General features: G+C 37.8%; 1 protein-coding gene across 8 annotated transcripts; it reads left to right on the forward strand.

The window, feature by feature from the left end:
- The first annotated feature begins 779 nt into the window (after positions 1-779).
- LOC131435497 (vanin-like protein 2) lies at positions 780-24,844 on the forward strand. Of its 8 annotated transcripts, none has more exons than XM_058603456.1 (8): positions 785-938; positions 1,039-1,133; positions 21,882-22,412; positions 22,484-22,580; positions 22,834-22,913; positions 22,976-23,628; positions 23,687-24,229; positions 24,298-24,844. In XM_058603456.1, exons 3-8 carry the CDS (start codon positions 22,344-22,346, stop codon positions 24,551-24,553), a joined length of 1,698 nt encoding a protein of 565 aa, XP_058459439.1. In that variant the 5' UTR covers positions 785-938; positions 1,039-1,133; positions 21,882-22,343; the 3' UTR covers positions 24,554-24,844. The 8 variants fall into 8 exon arrangements, with proteins under 8 accessions (XP_058459442.1, XP_058459439.1, XP_058459443.1 ...); XM_058603460.1 differs by having other exon boundaries at positions 1,039-1,127; XM_058603459.1 differs by lacking the exon at positions 1,039-1,133 and having other exon boundaries at positions 780-1,005.
- The last annotated feature ends 671 nt before the right edge of the window (positions 24,845-25,515 follow it).

The following is a 25,515-nucleotide window of genomic DNA, read 5'->3' on the forward strand; positions in this document are numbered from 1 at the left end:
CGATTGAAGAACAAATCATCATTGTTTGCCGAATTGTTGTTTGGCCGCAGCCACCCGAAACTGCATGTCCGTGACCACCCTCGGGCGGTGTTATTTGTGTATCCACTTTTTAATTGATGTGTGTTTCTGCAATCGAAATTTCACTCGGACACGAACGACACATGCTCACCGACGTTATACATATAGAAGCAACTCGCGTGTACGCTGACCAATGACTTCATACGCTGTTGGTAAAAATTACCACTTAGCCAGGGGACGTATATTCTCGATCGTCTGAGGCAGCTTATCTCGGGCCAAGCGTTGACAATGCGGCGTGATAACAATAATAAATTGTTGCTGACAGCTTTTGTTTTCTTTTTTTTTGTTCAGTTTTAAATGATGCAGATTGTCGCATTTTTTTCTATAATGGTTATAAACCACCTATCAATATTACACTATGAAGAGGAATTCTTAAGAACTCGGTACTCGCTGAAAATTAACCTTAATAGTAAACACAAAAGAAAAGTTTACCCTTCCCGTCTGTTGCTAAATGTCATACAATATTAACAATGGTTCTCCTGCCATTTATGTAACGATATATTCATACAATATGAAGAATAGTGTAAAATCCAGAAAGTTTGCAAAGCACACATTAAATATTTACTGATTCAATCACGAAAAAGGTATCCTAAGTAAAGTCATGAACTCGAATAGCACTGGGTGGTCGAATAGTGCGCGAAAAATAGCAAAACATGATATCCGATCGTCGGGTTTTCAGTAAGTAGAAGCTACTGCATGCATTGTGGTTTAAGAAGTATGGTGACGGATGTGAGAACTGATTGCCTTCTGCTGTAGAAATTATACGAATGTTTGTTGGTAGTGCTTCAAGAAGAAAAGAGAAAAGCAACAACGTATGCACGGTTGCGATTGATTGTCCAGCAGGTCTTCAGTGCAGCCAGGTTCATACACCGGTTAAACTAGGTGGATTTGTTGTGTACCGATCCAATTATACCGCAGCAGACTAAGGTTGTAACCACCGTGTTTACATGTGTGTTCTAGGCACTTTTGGTGTAACTGATAATAAGTCAAACGACAGTCCGTTTTGCATGTCTGTCTGGGAGAGAGTGTCAGTGTTTCAATCAACCTAGGTAAAGGTAGTTGAACATTTAAATTCATAAAGTGGCAGTGTGATTTGGTGATCGACCTAGTTGACATGAGTGATAACGTATATTTCTAATCAGTAGGATAGTTCCAATAATTTCTTATCATTATTATATTCATTGGTCAAATATTTAAACAAAGATTTTGGTGCAGCGGTCGACCTGTACTGATCCGAATTAAAAATACTAACCGCAAAATATGCTAACCACCGACCACATAAACGAAGAAGACTGTGCATATTTTGCAGTTCGGCAAGCAAACAAATCATACTCGCTGATTTAGTTTTCTTGTTTGCTTCGTTTCGTTTCAAATGTTATGTGCGCTTGTGAGCTGGAAATTTCGGATCCGGTCAAGTCACATACTTCCCACCCTACCTACCCACATAGAACAGCGAAAATAAAACGCCAACACAGATCAAGCATGCGCCACGCCATTCCTTGAAAGCTACTTTATGATGATGCGTCGTATCTCCATAACGACCGGTGCCTTGCATTGCAACCATTCCTGTCTCTTTGTGGTGTACGCATATTGTTTATTGAAAAATTCAGCTAACTCTTCTGCGACCGCTGCGCTGCTCAAGAGGCGAGCTCAAAACTAATGTCGTTTTTCATTGAGAACACTCGTAACAACTTCGAAAAAGTGAGATTGGGTCTAGGGGAGGACGCTTAGAACAACGTGTCAATCACACATTAACACAGTGCGTTGGTGCTTTTATCAATATTGGCACTTTCGTTTTCATACAGTAGCACAGTTGCGGCACACAAAGGGCTCAGTTTTGACAAGTAGCTATTTCATGGGACACGGAGTGGCACACTTAGGCTCACAGTATATCACGTGCTTTTTAGTGGCACATTATAGTTTGTGTTAAGCAACTCTCCCCTTGGATTGGGTGCTGTTTTCAAATCTTAGTTTTTATGGATGAGATCAGAGATTCGTTGATAAATTATGGTCAAAGTTTATTTTATTCGTCTACACATGTTTCATCATCCGAATCAAATCTGTACGTGAAGTGATAATTTCAAATTTCATCATAGATTTTGAAGTATATAGAACATTTTCAATTCATAAACGTATGAATTGAAAATGCTCTATATACTTCAAAATCTATGATCTATGACAACACGTAATTAATCATTTTTACCCATATTGTTAAGGTTTTACCATCTGCATTCGTTCAAACTGGAGGAAATTCAAAATATCGTCCAAAATTTTTAAAAATACATGGGATATGACAAAAGAATCTCCATTACGCTATCTCGTGAAGACCACGTTGATTAGAGTCTTCAATTGGTTGTCGACTAATACACAACATATTCTACTTTAGGCTCAGGTAGAAAACAAATGGATAAGTTAGGACACAACAATAATTCAGACACGGCATTAGATCTTGACAGAGTATACTACGATAATGCTACATATTGTAGAATTGATTTTTTTTTTTTCATAAATACGTTTATTTCATAGGCAATATACATAAGTTTTTCTTCGCCGTGGCATCTACAATACATAGTACTTTAAACCTAATACATTTCGAATATCCTATTAGTATGTTGGTATTCATTAGTTAATCTAAACACTGTTTTTATCAAGCGAGTTGCTATTATAAATTACATTAAATGAAATACATTTATTTTGTACATGATCTTATAACTATTTCAGGTTTGTTTGTATCAGTTCATCACTTTTATTTAATATAAGATAGCTGGCTATTGGTTGAGCTCATGGAAGAGAAAACAATCTAACATAAAATAAAATTTAAATTGGAACTCCAATGGACTTAATGAAATAATAAAGAAGTTTCATGTAAGGAACGTCACGACAAGCAAGAATGTCGCGAACTGGGACATTGGATAGTCTACCTTGGGTACGCAAGGAATTTATTAGTTGAGATCTGACATCACGATACTCCACGCATGTCCAAACAACATGGTCAATATCGCGGTAACCTTCGCCACAAGCACAATGATTAGTCTCGGAAAGTCCAATTCGAAGGAGATGTGCATCTAACGTGTAGTGATTGGACATGAGTCTGGACATCACACGAATGAAATCTCTACTCACATCCAGTCCCCTGAACCATGCCTTTGTCGATATTTTAGGAATAATTGAGTGCATCCACCGACCCAGATCATCTTTATCCCAAGAAGCTTGCCAGCTGGCAAGTGTTCTTTGGCGAGACGCGCTATAGAATTCATTGAAAGCAATTGGTCTCTCATAAATTTCACCCTCAATAGCACCACGTTTGGCTAAAATATCGGCTCTTTCATTGCCTGGAATGGAGCAATGAGCCGGAACCCAAACTATTGTGATTTGATAATTATTATTCAATATGACGTTCAGGCACTGTTTTATTTTGCCCAAGAAAAAAGGTTCATTTTTGCCAGCAGCCTTTGAGCGAATGGCTTCAATTGCACTCAGACTATCTGTGAAAAGAAAATAATGGTTTGGAGATAATGTGACGATTATACTCAAACTATAATGAACTGCTGCTAACTCTGCTATATAAACAGATGCAGGTTCTTGAAGCCTAAAGGAGACCGAAACATTATTGTTGAACATACCAAACCCTGTCGCTTCTTCAATTCGCGATCCGTCCGTGTAAAACATTTTCTCAGAGTCGATATGCCTGAACTTACTTGTAAATATTTTTGGGATTTCCAACGAGCGTAGGTGTTCCGGAATTCCACGCACTTCGCGCTGCATGGATGTGTCGAAAAATAAAGTTGAGTCAGGGACATTTAGGAGGCTGACACGGATAGGAATATATCTTGAAGGGTTGATTTCCTGTGACATATGGTTAAAATATACAGTCATGAATCTTGTTTGAGATTGAAGCTCAACTAGCCTTTCGAAGTTATTAATAACTAGGGGATTCAGTACCTCGCATCTTATTAGCAGTCGCGACGAAAGCTCCCAAAAACGATCCTTCAATGGAAGAACTCCCGCCAGAACTTCAAGACTCATTGTATGTGTCGAATGCATGCAGCCTAAAGCAATTCGCAAACAACGATATTGAATTCGCTCTAATTTGATAATATGAGAGTTTGCAGCGGAACGAAAGCAAACGCATCCATATTCCATCACTGAAAGTATCGTTGTCTGATACAATTTTATTAGATCTTCCGGATGAGCACCCCACCAAGATCCGGTTATTGTTCGAAGAAAATTTACTCTTTGTTGGCATTTTGTTATCAGAAACCTAATGTGTCCTCCCCACGTGCATTTGGAATCAAACCACACCCCGAGGTATTTGAAAGTCAAAACCTGTTGGATCATTCTTCCCATCATATGGAGCTGAAGCTGCGCGGGATCATGCTTTCTTGAAAAGACGACTAACTCTGTTTTCTCCGCAGAGAATTCGATACCAAGATGAACAGCCCAATCGGACAAGTTATCTAAGGTATCTTGCAATGGTTTATGCAGATCAATAGCTTTGGGTCCAGTAACTGAAACTACGCCATCATCTGCCAATTGTCTTAGTGTACATGGGGATACTAGACAGCTGTCAATGTCATTTACGTAAAAATTATAGAGGAGCGGACTGAGGCAAGAGCCTTGCGGTAGACCCATGTAGCTAATTCTGAATGTTACCAAATCGCCATGTGAAAAATGCATGCGTTTCTCTGACAAAAGGTTGTGCAAATAATTATTTATAACCGCGAGTCCATGTTGGTGAAGCTTGTCTGAAAGAACATCAATGGAAACTGAATCAAATGCTCCTTTAATGTCTAAAAATACAGATGCCATTTGTTGCTTTTGAGCGAAGGCAATTTGGATGTCAGACGAAAGTAATGCAAGGCAATCATTCGTCCCTTTATTTCTACGGAAGCCAAACTGAGTATCTGACAACAAACCGTTCGTCTCGACCCAAGTGTCGAGACGTCGTAGAATAATTTTTTCGAACAATTTTCTGATGCAGGACAACATCGCGATGGGTCTATATGAGTTGTGATTGGAAGCTGGTTTCCCCGGCTTTTGAATGGCGATAACTTTCACTTGCCTCCAGTCAGGTGGAACAATATTTTGCTCAAGAAGCTTGTTGAACAATTCCAACAAACGTCTTTTTGCGAGGTCGGGCAGATTCTTCACCAAGTTGAATTTAATTCTGTCCAACCCAGGAGCGTTATTGTTACAAGACATGAGTGCTATGGAAAATTCCATCATAGAAAAGGGGCTATCAATGGAACCATTATTTGAAAAAGATTCCCTAATAATGCTATGCGTAGGAACAGAATCTGGACAAACTTTCCTCGCAAAATCAAATATCCATCGGTTCGAGTATTCCTCACTCTCATTTCCTACGTTACGATTCCTCATTCGTCTGGCCGTATTCCAAAGAGTGCTCATTGAGGTTTCTCTTGACAAACCTTCGACAAAATGTCTCCAATAGCTACATTTCTTGGCCCGAAGTATGCTCTTGTACTTGGTTTCTAAAGTCAAGAATTTTTCAAAATTCTGAGGAGTTCCTCCTCCTCGTTTTAAAAACGTCTTGAAGGCATTTTGTTTCGCGTGCTTAGCATCTGAGCACTCTTTGTCCCACCAAGGGTTTGGAGGCCTTCTGTTAGACGATGGACCAAGAAATCGTTTGGTTTGGGCTTGTTCTGCGGCCTCCAGAATCGAACAAACGAGGAAGTCATATTCTTCAAGTGGGGGGAGCTCTTCCATTGAAGTTAAGGCACTTGAAATATTACTTTGGTATTTAATCCAGTCAATATTTTTTGTCAAATCATATGGAATATTAACTGAATTAGCAATGCCTTTGTTACTGCTAATTGAGATGATGATTGGTAAATGATCGCTACCGTGTAAATCAGGAAATACTTTCCAGGTGCAATCTAGTCGAATTGAAGTCGAGCAAAGAGATAAATCTAATGCACTTGGACGTGCAGGAGGTCTTGGGATCCGTGTCATGCTACCCATATTTAGTACCGTCATGCTAAAATTGTCGCAAATATTATATATTAAGGATGATCTGCTATCATTGTAAACGGAACCCCACATCATTCCGTGCGAATTGAAATCTCCTAAAATCAAACGTGGAGCAGGAAGGGCTTCGACAATTTCATTAAGCTGTCGTTGTCCAACTTGAGCTCTTGGAGGAATATATACTGAAGCAATGCAAATGTCCTTTCCTTTAATGTTTATTTGACAAGCAACAACTTCTATACTAGAAGTCGAAGGAATATTTAATCTATAAAAGGAATAACATTTCTTAATTCCTAAAAGCACTCCACCATACGGAGAGTCTCTATCGAGACGTATAATGTTAAAGTCATTAAAACTTAAGGCTATGTTTGATGTAAGCCATGTTTCGCACAAAGTAAATATATCACATTTTTGATTATGCAACAAAACTTTAAATGAATCAAGTTTTGGCATGATGCTTCGACAATTCCACTGCAGGACAGTGATTGAATCATTTGCGGCGGATGATAAATTATCCATCAAATGATACAAAACCTGAAAGAACTGGCCATTGAGCTGATAACTGTTTCAAAAAAGTTCTAGCTATTGGAAGGAATGCCGTTATGATAGTCTTTAGAGGTTCAGAAATATTGAATGCTGCGAAAATCCATTCTACAATTTCCGAAAACTTAAGTAATCCTGTTGGTGAATGTGAAACGGAGCCCACTGGATTATTGTCTTTCCTTGAGCTAGTTTCTGGATTGGTTTGTGAATTTGACAAACCAGGAGGCACAGTTTTTGGTTTTAAATTTGGCTTTTTAGCTTTAACACGGGGATCTTTTTTTGAAGATGTAATTTTAGGTGTCTTTTTAGGTATTTTGTGGTTTGTTAATCTCCTCTTAACAGACCCTTGAGGAGTGACAAACGAGGTATCTTCACTATTTCCGTCGGAGTCAGATTCCTCTGGCTCCATAAGATTTGAAAAACCGTTTTCGGTTTCCAAGGGGGAGACATGTATGACCGTTTTAAGCATTTCTGCATATGTGCGCTTAGACCGTGCTTTTAAAGAAAGCTTCATTTTGTCTTTACGCAACTTAAATGCAGCGCATACTGAAAGATCATCATGAGGTCTCTCCCCACAATAAACACATTTTTCAACATTTTTATCGCAAAGATTATCCTTATGAGGCCCTTGACATTTGATACATTTGGACTTATTACTACAGTAAGTAGCTGTATGCCCGAATTTTTTACAGTTCGTGCAATTCATAACATGCGGTACGAAAAGCCGAACAGGAAGACGAATTTTATCGATATAGACATGGCTAGGCAACGCAGATCCGGCAAATGTTACACGAAACGAATCTGAGGGACGATACGACTTTTTTCCATCGACAATAGATGCTGAGTACAATTGCTTGCACTCGAGTATCTTAACTCCCTCAAGCATGGAGTTTTTAAAACGACCAACTCCATTTTTAAGTAAATCATCGGCCGTCAGACTTGCTTCAGTCACGACACCGTCAATTTCCACCTCCTTCGATGGAATGTAAACTCGATATTCAACAGAAAATAATTTACAGGTTACAATTTCGTTCGCCTGTTTCAAGTCATTGACAACAACTCGAATTTTATCTCTATTAACTTTACATATTTCTTTAACTTCAGAGAAATGTGATGTCAAATCCTTGGTAATTTGCATCAAATTTAAAATCTTTTCTTTTTTTCGAAGATAGACTATCCATGGCCCAGTGGTACCCTGTGGATAATGTTTAGCCCTCGGAGTATTTAAACTCTTACTAGTATCCGGAATCGGATTCGGATGATCTTCCATAAGATCATCCATTACATTAAATTTTTTTGTAAATTAATAATACCAAAATAAAAACTTATGTTTAGTAAAATTTCAGATATAAGAAATAAAAAATAAATTAAATTAAATCTACCTTGTAGCTGATGTCTCTGTTCCTTTATCGTGAAGAACGACGTGAAGCTCTTCCAACGATTTCCAATTGGCAGTCTTCTGCTGTTTCCAATTGGCAGTCTTCTGTCGTTTACTGCTATCTCAGTTGCTCTGCCGTCGTTGTGAACACCACTGCACTTGCTGTGCTGCCTGTACCTGACCCCAGGTACAGTGCTTTTGCTCTTGGTGGCGATCAAATGCGATGCTTGCAGTGTAGCACCTCGCGATATATGCCGTCTCTTTTGATCCTACGCAGCGTACAAATTCTGGTACCTGGTAGATCAGCACTGGGTTGCTTTAGCACCTTTGTGCCTTTGCACCCCTTCGTCTTCGCACCTTTATGCGATGGCACCTCTGTGACTCGTCACTTCTATGCTCTCGCACCTCTGTGTTTCTACACCTCTGTGCGTATGAACGGGATGGCCTTCGTTGCTAGCTTTCCAGTCGGGAAACGCCCCGAATATTACGTTTGCTATGGGCAGTTTAACTACCTGAAGCTTAGAATTGTCTCGGTATCAGCCGTTAACTCACGAGCCAGTACAATCGAAACACAACCTCTTCGCTTGAATGGTTTTTACTGAATGATTGTAGAATTGATCGCCTGTGTTTTTTTTTTGTGAATAGTAAATCGACAACAAACTGCATTTTTATGGTGAAACATATATCTGTACACCGGAAATTTTCAAGCACCTTCGAAAAAATCTCGGTTGATTTTTCAATAGGCCGTATGAGCAAGTGATAGTTTCTCTTTGTTCATTTTTACTTTCGATTATTGTGACGTCTTTCTTGAATTCTACAATTTTGTTTGAAAGCCGAAGGTTTCGGGTATCATTTTATATAAAGAGTTGTGTGAAAACCGCTTGGTAATTAATAGAAGAGTAAGTAAACAAAGAGAAACTGTCACTTGCTCTAACGGCCTTTTGAGAAATCAGCCGAGAAATGTATTTTGATGGTTGTGTTCCAATTTCTGTAAAAATAACATTCTATTGTTTTTAATCCATTATAACCCGGATGTTTTAAAATTTGAATCGAGTGAGCTGATAGTTCCACCATATTATGTGTTGATGATCATGGGAAACACAAAACCGCTGTTAGGAATTTTTGTAAATATAATTATCCCACCGTATGATATATCATACACATCAAATTTTGCACTGTTTCACACATTATTTCGATCTTAAATAGATATAACTTTTTCAAAGTCTCTGCTAATGTTTTGTCACAAGAAGTATTAGCACATAATTCGACCAAAAAATACAAATCAATATACGCCTTACCTTTTAACGGGAGCGGGTCATTTCGCCGAAAGTCGTTTCGCCGAATGCCTATTCGCCAAAAGTCGTTTCGCCGAATAGGTCATTTCGCCGAAAGTCGTTTCGCCGAAAGGGTCATTTCGCCGAAAGGGTCATTTCGCCGAAAGGGTCATTTCGCCGAAAGGGTCATTTCGCCGAAAGGGCCCGCCGTCGGAAGCGGTGGCCTCTTGCATACAAACCTGTAACCGCCTCGTTTGCCCGGTCTACTCAAAGCTAGGTTTCTTTGCTTTAGTTAGGTCCGGACGAGCGGTAGCGAGGTCGGACAGCACACGAATCAAATCGATGTGGCGAAGCCGCATCAGATATTTTTTTATTTAGTAAACGGAAAATACCACATACATTTGCTTGGTAGATACCTATGGAATTGCTTTGATGATTAGTGGGTAATAGTCAACAAGTTTTTTTGGGAACTCCGTTCTGAGGTTCATGAATCAATCTTTATTCAAGAAGTACAATTGGTCAACAAAACGGGCGTTAACAAGGATAATTTTTTTTTTCAGCAAGGATTTTTTTTTAACGTTAACGTTATCATCTTTAATTTGTCTTTATTTTAAAACGATTCTCATTACGATTTTAAGACAATTGCAGGAATCGGCGAAATGACATTCGGCGAAGTGGCCTATTCGGCGAAATGATCCTTTCGGTGAAACGGCTTTCGGTGAAATGGCTTTCGGCGAAACGGCTTTCGACGAAATGGCTTTCGGCGACATGACCCTGATCCCTTTTTAACTACCATTTCTAGTAGTCACTAGGTCAAGTATTAAAACACATTAAAATGTGAGAAACACACTGCAGTTTTAACATACAAAGAAGTTTTACAAACAACAGTTTTAACATACAAAGCAATTTTAACATACAGAGAAGTGTAGTTGTCTGTTTTTGTTATCGTGAAACTGTTGGGTATTGCAATTCTACAGTAAACATGTTTTGTAAAACAGATATTTTTCATATGATTTTTAATGCACGTGTAAAATCTAAAAAAAATGTTTCCAGTATTTTCCAATATGGCATCGATAGTAACAGTGCACACTTAGATTTTTTTACCTTTACCGACATTTGAACAGCCGAGTACTCGGCAAACATTAAAACCACTGAAATTCTCGGCATTTACCGAGATTTTCGGTTTCGAGAAGTCTATAAATTACCGATATCTTCGTCGCTTTTGGAAACAAGTTACCGAAATTAGCGGTGTTCAGGCATGTGAGTTAATGCCGAGATTTTAATTATGTTGGCTATTGAACTAATAGGCTCGGAAATAAAAAAAATCCTACTAATAGGCTCGAAAATACAAAATCCATATAGTCCTATGCTCCCATATAAGGTTTCTGAATTTCATTTGGATCGAACTTTTGGTTCCGGAACTACAGAATATATGTAATGAAATGAAAATAATGTCACTCATTTTGCTAGTAGATGGCTGAACCGATTTCGTCCATCTAACATTCAAATAAAATGTCTTATGGTCCCATAAAAACTGTTTTTAATGGAGTTATTAGTGCAAAAATTTCACATAAAACTTTTTTCAGTTTTACCGGTATTCGGTTTTCGATCCCGGAAGGTACCAAAAAATTTTATGTTGAACGCAGTACGATTTTTTAATATGGCTAGACTGATTTTCGCAAATTTCGAATCTAATGTAATGGTTAACAATTCATTAGGCGAATTTAACTGACTTCGGCTACACCGATTTCCGAAAGTATCGGGAATAGAGAAGCTAAAAGAAGGCCAAAAAAATTTAATAAACAAAAATTCTTATTAAAATAAGCTTTTGGTTCCTCACAGAATTCATGAACATACGAACTAGTTTTGGTTATGCTGGTCTCTGAATAATGACAAAAACTTTAAAGAGGAATTTCTATCTTCGATTCGTCTTGCAGTTCCAAAACTTCAAGGCAATGAGTGATTGAAATTTTAAACTGTCACTTAAAACGACGATCATTAAAATAATTACAGGTAAACTAAAAACATCGAAGAATATTCACGCAAAAAAGTGGATTGATAAAAACTATTAACTCGCTGTGGATTAAGCACGTTTTTCAAATAAACACTACATACAGTCTGTTATATAAAAGCATGGTCACGATTACACGCGATCGGTATGCTATTTGCATGCAAGTTTTTGATCTGATAAAACAATATTCAAAAGTATTGCCATGTTGAGTCTTTTAGTATTTCGGTCAGTATGTCGTTCAAAAAGAACTCAACGCTAAACAAGATCTAACCGCTTTTTCAATGGGTTGGTTTTTAGTGTGTACACGGCTAAAAAAATCACATATTCATTTTATTTCGAACTTAAAATAATAAAAAAAATTTTTTTTTTCAAGACATGTGTTTTTGAATAGTTCTCAACCTAATTAAGAACTCGCGTGCATTCATTGGAAAATACATTTTTTTTTGTTCGCAGCCGTCTACTTATACATAGTATTAGGGTAACAGAGGTATTTTGGCCCACTTCAGGATTGATTTTATTTTGGCCCACTTTGTAACAATATCCACCAAATGTTGTAATATCTTAGAAAACCCCTTCCGCAATAGGTAATTTAATGTGGTTAGCTTCAAATTGATGCAACATGAGTTACTTAACATCGATAAAATCCGATGAAATCGATAAAGTTTGTTAGGTGGACCAAAATATATGAAGTGGCCAAAATACCTCTGTTACCCTAGTCACTGACACCAAGTGATATTCTCATCCTAGTTCGTTTAATCATACTCATATTTAAATAAACCCCTCCTTCAATGAGTGATACCATCAGCGTTGTACCGTCCAACGAAGCGAGTCGATCGTGTATGGACTGATTAGTCGTCTTCATCTAGTAGGCAAATCTAATGACATTGTGATTCAATTTTATCAAAAGAGATCGTCTTGCTACGACGATCAAGTAAACTAGACCTTAAAATCCGAAAAAAATTCACGGATTTAACCACATCGAATTAGCAGCGTAATCTTTTTTTTCATAAATACATTTATTTCTTAAGGCAGTTTACATAAGTTTTTCTTCGCCGTAGCATCACTTTTACATAATATTCTTATCCTAATTTAATTCTAACATAGTCACAACGTTTTGCATTTATTAAAACATATTCTCTTATTACTTAAATATCATCTTAGGTAACTCGTCATTAATTATGAAATCTACTCGGAAATATTATTTGAACCAAACGATTAACTTCTATAAATTATAAAATAAGCTGTTATTTTCAGACATTTTGTTAATAATTTCATAAACTGTTTCGAGTTTGTTTGTATCATTACATTATTTTTATTCTAATTTAGCTATTGGTTGAACTCATGGACGCAGCTGGGATCAGAACTAAGTCTTGAAAGGGGCCTTTATTAAATTGAAACTCCAGTTTTCTTTATGAAATGATAAATAAGTTTCATGTATGAAAGGTCACGACAAGCAAGAATGTCTCGAACTGGGATATTGGATAGTCTACCTTGGGTACGCAAAGAATTTATTAGTTGAGATCTGACATCACGATACTCCACGCATGTCCAAACGACATGATCAATATCTCGATAACCTTCGCCACAAGCACAATGATTAGTCTCGGAGAGCCCAATTCGAAGGAGATGTGCATCTAACGTGTAGTGATTGGACATGAGTCTGGACATCACACGAATGAAATCTCTACTCACATCCAGTCCCCTGAACCATGCCTTTGTCGATATTTTCGGAATAATTGAGTGCATCCACCGACCCAGATCATCTTTATCCCAAGAAGCTTGCCAGCTGGCAAGTGTTCTTTGGCGAGACGAGCTATAGAATTCGTTGAAAGCAATTGGTCTCTCATAAATTTCACCCTCAATAGCACCACGTTTGGCTAAAATATCGGCTCTTTCATTGCCAGGAATGGAGCAATGAGCCGGGACCCAGACTATAGTGATTAGATAATTATTGTTCAATATGTCGTTCAGGCACTGTTTTATTTTTCCCAGGAAAAACGGTTCAGTCTTGCCAGTCATGTTTGAGCGAATGGCTTCAATTGCACTCAGACTATCTGTGAAGAGGAAATAATGGTTTGGAATTAATGTGACGATTACACTCAAACTATAATGAACTGCTGCTAGCTCTGCTATATAAACAGATGCAGGTTCTTGAAGCCTAAATGAGGCCGAAACATTATTGTTGAACATACCAAACCCTGTCGCTTCTTCAATTCGCGATCCGTCCGTGTAAAACATTTTCTCAGAGTCAATATGCCTGAACTTACTTGAAAATATTTTTGGGATTTCCGTCGAACGTAGATGATCCGGGATTCCACGCACTTCGCGCTGCATGGATGTATCGAAAAATAAAGTTGAGTCAGGGACATTTAGGAGGCTGACACGGATAGGAATATATCTTGAAGGGTTGATTTCCTGTGACATATGATTAAAATATACTGTCATGAATTTTGTTTGAGATCGAAGCTCGACTAGTCGTTCGAAATTATTAATTACCATAGGATTCAGCACCTCACATCTTATTAGCAGGCGTGATGAAAGCTCCCAAAATCGATCTTTTAATGGAAGAACTCCCGCCAGAACTTCAAGACTCATTGTATGTGTCGAATGCATGCACCCTAAAGCAATTCGCAAACAACGATACTGAATTCGCTCCAGTTTGATAATATGAGAGTTTGCAGCGGAACAAAAGCAAACGCATCCATATTCCATCACTGAAAGTATCGTTGTCTGATACAATTTTATTAGATCTTCCGGATGAGCACCCCACCAAGATCCTGTTATTGTTCGAAGAAAATTTACTCTTTGTTGGCATTTTGTTATCAGAAACCTAATGTGTCCTCCCCACGTGCATTTGGAATCGAACCACACCCCGAGGTATTTAAAAGTTAAAACCTGTTGGATCATTCTTCCCATCATATGGAGCTGAGCAGCGTAATCTTGATAAGTATATTATTTAATAAAAACAAGTAGGCAATGCCGTCGGACCAGCGTGAGTCCGAAATATTCCTTATTACGGTACCTCAAATTCACAGAAGCGAGAACGCAGAGAGAGAGGCAAAAATAACATTCCAATATGTTTAATCACTTATCAATAGGCGAGGCAAGTAAACAAAGTGATGTATGCCGGATGGGTAGAAGAAGAGTGGAACGAAACGCCAAATGATATGCAGTATATACAGAAAAAAAATCGGAACAAGCTAACCAAACGGAACTGGGAAGAACACCAGTGATAATTGAAACGCAGTAAATGGAGGTCGAAAAAATATGATCAATTCGAAAAGTACAGGTTGTTCTCAAAGTTTCTCACAGTTTGTGGTGCGCCACGAAGTGATCAAGCTGTTGATAGTTTGGTAGTTTTATATCTGTGACCAGCTGATAGAAAATTCTCAAGCAAACTGGTGTCACTTGTGTAGTATGCGTGTGTAGTTCGTCCTCGTCGAAAGGACGGTGGGTGGACGGAATCAACGACCAAGACGCATTACATGGATAGCTATCAAAATCAAGTGAACGTTGGTAATTATTTTTTCATTTTCGCGACCTTGCTACGAATGAAGAGCGATCGTTAGTGAGTTCCATCGTAGCCAACGGTTTGCTGTCTAGCAGTGAGTCGGTCAGATCGATTGCATATTAATGCAATCCACCGCGGATGACGAAAATGACGACTTCCACAGCGAAGATGGTGGTGAAGTGAAACAAGAAAGTTGGCAGTGTCGTATAACTGATCGCATATACAATAAGGCCGGGCATTGAGGAATAAGTACTCGAAAAGCGTAGAAGCGTGAAGTTGTTGTTTATTTATAAAATAGAGATCGCATAGGTGCGTGATGATCAGATCATAATAAAAATGTGAAAAATACTTGAGCAACAATGGTAAAATGTCAATGGTTACAATTTCGCGATGATATAATAAAATTGACGGAGAGCTTCAATTAGAGACGGAAAATCATCCACTGCGTAACCAGTACGCAGTATACACATAAAAAATTTCGTAAACTTTTATTAGATAGCGAAATACCAAGTAAAATTCTTCCAGTATTTGAAACAAACCGAACTTACCAATTCCAATCGCTCGTTGCTTACTAGGAGAAATTTCAGTACCATAGAGTTACTAAAACATTATTACTATAAGTGATCTGTGTTTTCAGAGAACAAGTTAATCACGTTAATGAACAAATTTTTCTTCAGTTTTGCAATGACTGAGCGGAAACATATATTGGAGAAGCCAAATGAATGAAAAACTAACAGAAAAGATGATTTATTGGAAAAAGATACGCTCAGAGACAGGACTCGAACCTGCGTTCTTATGCATTCCGTGCACGGAAAGACCGAAATTAGCATTTTGGCGAAAAAATTAGTTGATTTTCTGATTTTAGTTAGTTATTTTTTGAGACAACTAAAAAAATCTTACTTTTGCTAATTTAGATTTTTTTAATTCTGATTCTCTTAATAATAATAAAATATTTGTTGAAATGGCTATTTTTTAGTTGAATTCACCAATTAATAGTGCTGTCATTTTTTAGCTAAGGCACGCTTCATATCCATTCAACTAATTTTTTAGTTGAATTAGAGAAATAAAACGTTGTTTTCAACCAACATAAATGGTTGAATTGGTTTTTGCAATTAGCAGCTATATGGCGCTCGTTAACACCGTAATGACTACTAGCCACTAGATGGCACACTACTACCGAAAAAAATTTCAGTCGCGGTTATCTTTTCTATATTTGCAGGTATAAATACGATGTTGTATTGGAGAAAAAGACATAAGCGAAACATAAACTTCTTTTTGAAAAATTTTACTTCTAAATCGCTGTTTTCTTCATTCGACTTCGCGAAATCGACTCTCTCACTGAAAACTTTGAGCACTCGGAAAACAAAAACCGAATACAAGTAGTACTTCGGACGGCGTAGCCCGGAATGAGAAGATACAAAAAAACATCATTTGACGTGTACAATTAGAGTGCAACATTCGAAACTCACTTCACTGTTTCGCGTAAAAACATTATTACCCACAATCGCTTCAACTGCGCACAAATTCTAAATAAATACACTTTCCACTAACAGTTTACGTCATTTTTACATATCGGTTTAGAAATTTATATAGGGATATATCGTAACACATGCGAAAAACATCTAAACAATTTGCGAGCAGTTTCAACAAGACTGTCCCTTTTAGTTTTTTAATGGATTGTTTTGCTTTGACACTACTGTCCTTCAGTAATGACGGTGATAGATAAATAGAATCAAAGTTTCTGATTTTAATAACGAAATTAGTTGTCAATGAGAATTTCGTGTTGGATTGAAATATTGCTGGTTTGTGTCCAGAATATTCGCCAACTAAACACATTCTCTAAAAATAAGAGTTTTTTTCAGCACAGTAAATTCTAAATTTTAACTAATTTTATAGTTATTTTGGAAATTTTGTTGTTAAAATCAACTAATTCAAAAACAGTAATACGAATTAGGCGCAGAGCTAATTTCGGTCGTTCCGTGTGCATACGCGCTACCATTTCGCCACTTTGAATCTTGTTTTAGTCACTCTAAAACGCCAGTCAGACACAGTAACACGTACATCGAACATGGTCTATATCCTGGCCGTCACCCGACCGATACCTTATATCCAAAAATCTTCTCTGTCCATCAAACACTAGTCTACTCGCTTTATACCTATTTCTCCGATCAAGCATTGAGTAGGAGTGTGTATTTATAATCGCTTGTCACCTTCATTAATGGTGCCAGTCGCTTGCTGGACATCGTCAGCGACAGACCCCTATGAAGGTAGTATTGATTGTCTGCCCTTTTATACCAGAAGCAGATTGTTACGGAAAATCAAACCGCAATTGTTATTTTTAGTTGGTTTGACGTAAAACCGTCATAACTAAGTTCAGTTTTGCAATGACTGAGCGGATACATATATTGAAGAAGCCAAATGAATGAAAAACTAACAGAAAAGATGATTTATTGGAAAAAGATACGCTCAGAGACAGGACTCGAACCTGCGTTCTTATGCATTCCGTGCATACGCGCTACCATTTCGCTACTCTGAATCTTGTTTTAGTCACTCTAAATTTTTCTTATTTTTCTGATGTCAAATCAAGCCTAATTTTTTCCCCACTCGTATAAATTAGACAACATCGCTTTCTAAACTTAACCTTTGGAAGAAAACAAAACATAATTTTCCGTATCGGCGAACGACCATAGGCAGGTTTTCGAAATCGTAATTCTTATTTTTCACGTGCCCGATGACTTATAGAAAGGTATGGTGCTATATCGAAAAATAATTAAAATGAAACAATTATCTGGAACTTTGGAAATCTAAAAATTGACATTTTTAAAATATCACATGAAATACAAACTATAGATAATAGTGTGTTCGCCGTCTGCAGTCCACTCATATGATGATCGTTTTGATTCCGGAGGGAAATGATGGATCCATGTTTCATCCATTGTCACATTTCGATGCATAAAATTAGATTTATTACTAGTAAACATGGGCAAGCACTGATCTGAATCATCAACACTGCATTTTTATATTATTACGGTCTCAGCTAACATATATCACGTAACCGACGTAACCAGTTTGCACTTTCGCAAGTACCGGGAAGAAGATGTCAAATATTTCAAAAAGTTAAATCACTGTGAGCTCGCTTTGATTTTTCAGACAAGTATGATAAGATTTTAATGAACGTACATTCTAAAAAAATATATCAGTTGATAATCAAATAAATCGAGTTTGACTATACCAGTTCCATAAGTACTGGAAACAGTGGTCAGGGTAAAGTAGTATAAAGCCCCCTTCTGTTTAAAATGCCCTCCATCCTTTTTAAGGCACTCAAGATTTTTCTAAACAAAAACACTATCTTCTCGTAGAAACTTTTTGCTACGTAAGTTTGGCAGTTGTCGCCTGTTGCAAAATATGAATAAACTGAAAATCATTAGGACGGCTTTCGTCGTAAAATTTTGCGTCGCCTAAATAAGCATTTTAACCGTATAAAACGTCGGTTGCTATTAAGCCATCTTATTTTATCACTGTTAATATATTGAAGATGCAAAGATAAAAATTCATATATGATTTTATATATTAGTTATTCATAACAGTCGCTCCATGGGCATAATGTCTTCTCTTGATACAGAAGTATGTTTCGACTTAAAATATTAATTTATAGATTTTAAACGATTTTTAAAAACAAATTGTAGCACTGCCGGGATTGACAATGTTGGTTCGCAATAGTAAATAGTTGATTACGCAAATAATTTGATATACAAATATGTTTATTTATCTGCTTTTTTCTATTTTGACATTGCAAGAGACATAATGCATCATTGATTGTTGTGGGGCATACAACTGATTTATTGTGAGACATTTTATACTGCTGCTGGAGTATCACCAAATTTTCATACTTTGTTTCCACAAAATGATTTGCTGTAACTTTTTCATTGAAACATTGTTTGCTGTAAATGCAGTAATGATCAATGAATGCCAAATCATTCATTGACTACATCGTAATTACTGAAATTTTAATTTAATTTCTGTATTGATTTAGTGGTGTTCAGCAAAGAAGATAGTCGGCCAACTTCTGCAAAATTGTAATAATACATACAGTGTTGGTGAGTGCCGATAATTTGACAGAAGCTGCTCGATATTTCTCTATGTTGTATACGACATTTTCAATCCGGTAGAAGATGCTACAAGAACTCGTGTCTCTCAATGCATGGACCGCGAGAGATTTTTTCTACATTTCTTCGCTCCACTTCATACTCTATTTCACGGCCCTTAAAAAAATTACAATCTGGTAATGATCGGTGCTGTGTGGAATTTACCAAGAGAGAATCGCAGGTTGACAATTATCGCAGAAAATCAAATCGATGATTCGACTTGATGATTTTCATACTAGGTTGCAATATTTCAAAACCCTTGTGTGGAGCATTCACATACAATTTCATAGATAAAACTTATAAAAAGGTTATAAGCACATAGTTAGAATAAGCGGCATTAGTAAAATGGTTCTATCGAAATTATCAAAAAAATCAAACCATATAGAATCGGATCGCGAAACGAGAATAAGCGACCGTTTGTTGGTTCAGAGAGAATCCCCACAGCAGCGTGCTAACTCGTGATGCGCAGACAGGTCATCGAGAGAAATTCGTTCTCGCACTGCTGCCCATTCTATGTTAAATGAACCATGCCGGTTTTTTGTTGCTGAGATGATATCCGTCTCTATTTGATGGCACTGATTGAATCGTGTGAAGAGTTGGTAGAGAGCGTTCTTTGATACGATAAAAGCCATCCTTTTTTTTATAATAACATTTTTATTCTGGCCTTTTTGCGTAAAAGCTTTACGTGGTCGATTGCCTTACATTTTTGTTACTTAACATTTTTTTTTGCTATTAGATCTCGTTGTCACCCTTTTTCGGTGTTGTGTGTGATTTCCGTTTTCTTTTCGTTGTTCTTGTTGATCGTAGTCTTGAGCTCGTTGAGAGTTGCTGTAGATGCGCCTTGTTGTACATTGGTTACAGTTGCTGGTTGGTTGGAGGGTAAGTTGTTAACTGCAGCTGGTGTACTTTGTTCTATAGGGGATACTGATGGTTTCGTTGAAGGGGATGCATCATTGTTGTTGGTGGCTATCACAGGTGTACTGGGGTTACTTGGGCTTGGTGTGAAGGAAGCATCGTTGTCCTTTGGTGTAGTTGTCTCCTTGTCCAGTTTATCACATGGCTTACCATAGTGAACAGCTTTTTGGCAATATTGACATGTGGCCATCTGATTGTCATAGGTAACAAGTGATTTGCACGGAATTCTTGTATTCTGACCGAAAGTCACATAAGAATGCATAGGCCCCTTCAAGCGCATGCGTAACAAACGTAACGCCATTTAGAATACCGGGGAAAAAGTTCCTTCACTTTTCTTTTGGGATGGAGAGAATCTCTCCGTGTTGGAACATGGTTTTGCGAATATAGGAATCGGTGACGCTTGACACTTATATAGTACTATCTTCCATATCTACTGGAATGTTGTACTTAATGTTCTCGTGCTCCACATAGTGCACAATGTTATTGTCTTTGTTATTGTTATTGTTATTGAATTGAATTGCATGCAAATCTTTATAAAACTGGATGTAAACAACATTATTTGTCTTATTGCATTGAAGTAAATGCACACGTTTAATGTCAAGATGCATTTGCTCCTTAAGCAAATCTTCAAGTTCTCGTATCGAAGGTCGAATTGTGCACTGCCTGAAGTCAACAAAAATTGTATTCTTTCGTGTCGGTGGTAGCTTCTGTTCGTTTGGTTCACTCATTTCGAGGTCGTTTTATTGTTCACTACACAATACTGTACTTGGTTTCTTCCGTCCTGAACGTGAGCGGTTTTGTTATATCGACTGACTTGGATAAGATGTGAAAGCGAACTGAAAAGCCATCCTTGAATACGTAATGCTTTTTGTGTGTCTAATAGAGGCGGTCATATAATCGATATTGTATTCTAAGTGATTTATCAATAAATGGCTTTGTGTAGTCTACATAAATCTTCTAAAAGTAGTCTAAATATTTTTTTCTAAAATCGGTTAAAAAATGACGGAGATGTTAAAGTTTAAAGTAGGTTCTTTCTAGATGGCGCACCCTGTATATAGCTCCATGATAAAGGAAGACGTGGTGCGATAAAAAAATCGACCAAAGAAATTTAATCCAGTAAATTTTGTCGAGACGCATTGGTTTGATTATCAAACCGAAATTCGACGAGAGGAGGACGATGAACAATATTACTGAGTAATGTATTACAATAATTCGGTAAAAGCTAACATACTGTTTGAAATTTCGGCACTAATTATATTACTGTGTCTGAAAAATATCCGGAATAGGGTTATTAAATGGAGAAAACTTTATTTATTCTTCTAAATCAATTTTATCTCCTTCAAAGTAATCCCCTTCCGAAAAAAATGTACCTATGCCAAAGTTTTTTTCCCGTTCTGGAAGCATGCTAAATAGTCCTCCTCCGGTGTGGCCTTCAGCATAGTCTTTTGAACTTGAAAGAGCTAAATCGAGCGAATACGGTGGTTGTGGAACGACATTTGCTGAATTTTAGACGAAAAACTCACGTAAAACTAGTGCAGTGTGTGACAACGCATTGTCGTGGTGCAAAAACATAATTCTGACCTCTTGAGGATTTTCAATATTTGCCTTAACTGGAGAGTTGAAACCCCCGATAAACATGAAATAAGCTTGCCTTACGCGATCAATATTTTATCCTAAGGATAATACCGATTTGAGTACTTTTAGTAGTAAGACCCATCTACTGTATAGATCACATTCTGTTCAATGTGATCTTTACAGTACCAAATGTTCGTGATTTTTTTCTGTAACGATTGAAATCGGAACAGTCTCGTAATAAGAATTGTAGTGGAGCTCAAGTATGAATGTAAATTTGTAAGCTAATTGCTAATTTTAACTAATTGACATGCTCATGACAGTTTCAATCTAATGCTCATCTCTATCGTCCTCTGTTGATCGATGGTTGATACTAATTTGTAAAAACTACATCACAATGTTGAACCACGAATCATCTTATGCGTTAACTAGCTCACATCCTCTGTGTCCATTTTATTATTCCCAGACTGTTGATGTGTAGATCGGTAGATCCGACAAGTAAACCGTAACATCCCAGCTAGCAAGCACTACGCGTCATCAGAGATCGTAAAGCGGAATAAAGTGAGTAAGTGTGGGGCGGAACCGCGTCGGAAAGTGTGTGTAAAGATAAGAATGAGCGAATGAAGAAAAAAAAGCGGAATAAAATGATAACGAGACTGAGGCAAGCGAATATAACAATTATAATTCATACATGGAAATGAAAATTTTGAACGACCACCGCCGGACCGACCAGTAAACACTTGCCACCAGTCGGTGTAATATGTGCAGTTTTGGTGGGCGCAACCACCAAGTCGTTTTGCGGATACTGTCGATATCAAGAAGAGGAAGTAGTGATATATTGGCTCGGAAGTAGTGATAGTTTCGCCTCTAATGTGTATCGACGGGAGCCATTGTTAGCAATAGCCTCCCTGTTACGATTCGAGAGATAATGAATGGGATCACCTATCTGTACAGAGCATTACTGTTTCTACTGAGTCAGACTGTGCTGTCGCAACAGGTGAGAGACCCACGTGCGGTTGCGTAAACATGCATTTCTTATTCACATGCATTTCTTATCGCTATTCACAGCTTTATCATAGCAATTCTGTGGAAGATATGTTTGAGCAAGATGTTCCAGCTCAGGAAGACAGCTATGTCGTAGGGGTGGTCGAGTTCCGACCAGAACTACACAGATAAAAATATTTTGTGAATTTACATTTATTTTCATGCACATATTCGGAGCAGGCAATTGAATGGAAAGTTACATTACAAAACTAAGCGGTTTGTAAATATACAGTCTTGTTCAATGAAAAACTAAACAAATCTCAATGTAATTTTACATCAATCGTGGTTTTAAATCAGATTTTCGTTTCAACTGATAGACATTTCATGGTACTATCGATTTACATGTCGTGTAGGTTTCATCTTTTCTTTCTGTGTACTTAACATGGACATACGACAGAGAACTGAGCTACACTTGGATACATATGAACAGTTGATTCGATCTGATAGCGCAAAGGTGAGTAATGGGTGTGTGATATTGTTATCCAGTTAACAAGGGAAATTTTCTCTACTCGACAGCTAGCTGACCTAATTTTATTCCCCGAGCTGACGCTTAACTCTCTATCAGATCCGGTTTACGTCCCGGAACCACAGGAAAATCTCGTACCATGTCGGACAGATTCCCCTGAATTATTGTCCCGACTGTCCTGCCTAGCCGCCGAAGTACGCAAGTACATTGTGATAAATTTGTCCGAGATCTTTGATTGTGAATCCACCCCTGAGGAGGACCCCCGACCATGCGGTCCGCATGGTTTCCACAGGTATAACACAGATGTCGTGTTCGACCGCAACGGAGCTGTGATAGCACGATACCGTAAGTTCAATCTATTTCGAGAACCGGGTACCAATACGACCCATATACCAGAGGTTGTGACGTTCGAGACTGACTTTGGAGTAACGTTCGGAGTGTTTACCTGCTTCGATTTACTGTTTGCTCAACCGGCTTTGGAACTGATTAAGAGGGACGTTAAGAATTTCATATTTCCGGCGATGTGGACTTCTGAGCCACCGTTCCTAACGGCTACCCAGATCTACGAGAGCTGGGCGTACACAAACAATGTAAACCTGATCGCATCTGGTACGAATTACGATCCGGCTGGAAGCACAGGAACGGGAGTGTTTAATGGTCGCAATGGCGCTATTTTCTCCTTCATAACCGGAGAACCAACAAGGTCAGTAATAATATAATCAATTTATAACATTGAAATATATATATATAAAATATTCCAGAACACTTTTCCCGGTTCGCGTACCAAAAATTCCAAGCAATCTGGTACCGAATCTTATCCCGACCCGAGCAGAGTCCGGAACCATTTCAGGAAGACTGCACGGAAAACTTCTCGAGACCATTCGCATGGGTCGCGATGTGCTAGAGATATTTACTACAATGCAAATCAATCCGGAGCAGTATCATGACAAAATCGGGCAAATAATTTGCAACGGAGACTTCTGTTGTGATTTCAGTGCGACGTTGACCATTCTTCCGGACCGGGACATAACCCATTACTATCGGTTTGCCGTTTACGATGGAGTTCGAACGTTTCAGGGTTACGCCGATGCACACGTTTCTACGTGTGGTATCATTACGTGTCGAAACACTTCACTGGCTAGCTGTGGACTGCCGATGAACGAAAACTCCAACTATTTGGAATTCAACGAAATTGCGATTTCGGGAAAGTTCATTGCCAATGGTACGCTGGTAATGCCAAATTCGCTGGACGACATGCTTCACTCGCTGGACGTCGATCAGTATCAGTTTTATTCGAGCGTTAAGTGCGTTATTGATTGCTTTTTTATCTGCATTATAAAGCGTTACCATAATATTATCAATTCGATTTCAGCTATTCAACGAATTATCAGCAGGTGCAACTTACGCTTTCAACCACGGTAGCCAATTTGCAAACGTTCGCTATATATGCTTTCAATCACAAAAACTTCGAGTTTTTCAACCCAATCGAACCACCTCCAGAGGAAACTACAACGTACACCAGCACCGAAATTACCGGTGAATACGATGGGGGTGGTAGTGATTATACTGCCTCGATGTCCAACATTCTCATTCTAGTGCTGCTGGCGGGCTCGGCAGTACTACTTTAGGTCCATCGGATCCAACGATCCCGGTTAGCTCAGTATTTCCGTAGAAAATGCTCAAAGTGTTTGTTGTAAATAGATGCTATGGAGCTCAGAGAGAGTATGAGTTTAGAATAAATCAATCGCATGCCAAAATATTCTAATTGTAAATTGTTGACCAAAGGCTGGTTACGAATGTTGTGTACATATTAGAAATTATTTGAATTATGGTGTAAGTTACCAATGTTTAGCATTCATAAAAAAAAGTATATGTAATCAGCAAGCGGTCCTAAAAATAGAAATATAAATGGAAATAATCGATTGCGTGTTTTATTTCAGAACTTCTTCGACTGGCAACTGCACGTAATCTTATTATTAGATCCGCCACATTATTTTATTGATTACTCGGCCCACTATCGATGAATTCTGACGATTTCGGATCCTTAATGAAAAATAACAGGATAATAGCCTTAAAACGACCAATACTACAGTTACAACGAAGCGAATGCTACACGGAAAGACCGAAATTAGCATTTAGGCGAAAAAATTAGTTGATTTTCTGATTTTAGTTAGTTATTTTTTGAGACAACTAAAAAAATCTTACTTTTGCTAATTTAGATTTTTTAATTCTGATTCTCTTAATAATAATAAAATATTTGTTGAAATGGCTATTTTTTTAGTTGAATTCACCAATTAATAGTGCTGTCATTTTTTAGCTAAGGCACGCTTCATATCCATTCAACTAATTTTTTAGTTGAATTAGAGAAATAAAACGTTGTTTTCAACCAACATAAATGGTTGAATTGGTTTTTGCAATTAGCAGCTATAAGGCGCTCGTTAACACCGTAATGACTACTAGCCACTAGATGGCACACTACTACCGAAAAAAATTTCAGTCGCGGTTATCTTTTCTATATTTGCAGGTATAAATACGATGTTGTATTGGAGAAAAAGACATAAGCGAAACATAAACTTCTTTTTGAAAAATT

Source organism: Malaya genurostris, chromosome 3 (genome assembly GCF_030247185.1).
Source record: "Malaya genurostris strain Urasoe2022 chromosome 3, Malgen_1.1, whole genome shotgun sequence".
NCBI lineage: Eukaryota > Metazoa > Arthropoda > Insecta > Diptera > Culicidae > Malaya > Malaya genurostris.

Coding starts and splice junctions, on each gene's coding strand:
- LOC131435497 (XM_058603459.1), top strand. CDS start 22,344: ATGAATGGGATCACCTATCTGTACAGAGCATTACTGTTTCTACTGAGT. Junction 22,581..22,833: donor GGTCGAGTTCCGACCAGAAC/TACACAGATAAA, acceptor TTTCTTTCTGTG/TACTTAACATGGACATACGA. Junction 23,629..23,686: donor ATAACCGGAGAACCAACAAG/GTCAGTAATAAT, acceptor AAAATATTCCAG/AACACTTTTCCCGGTTCGCG.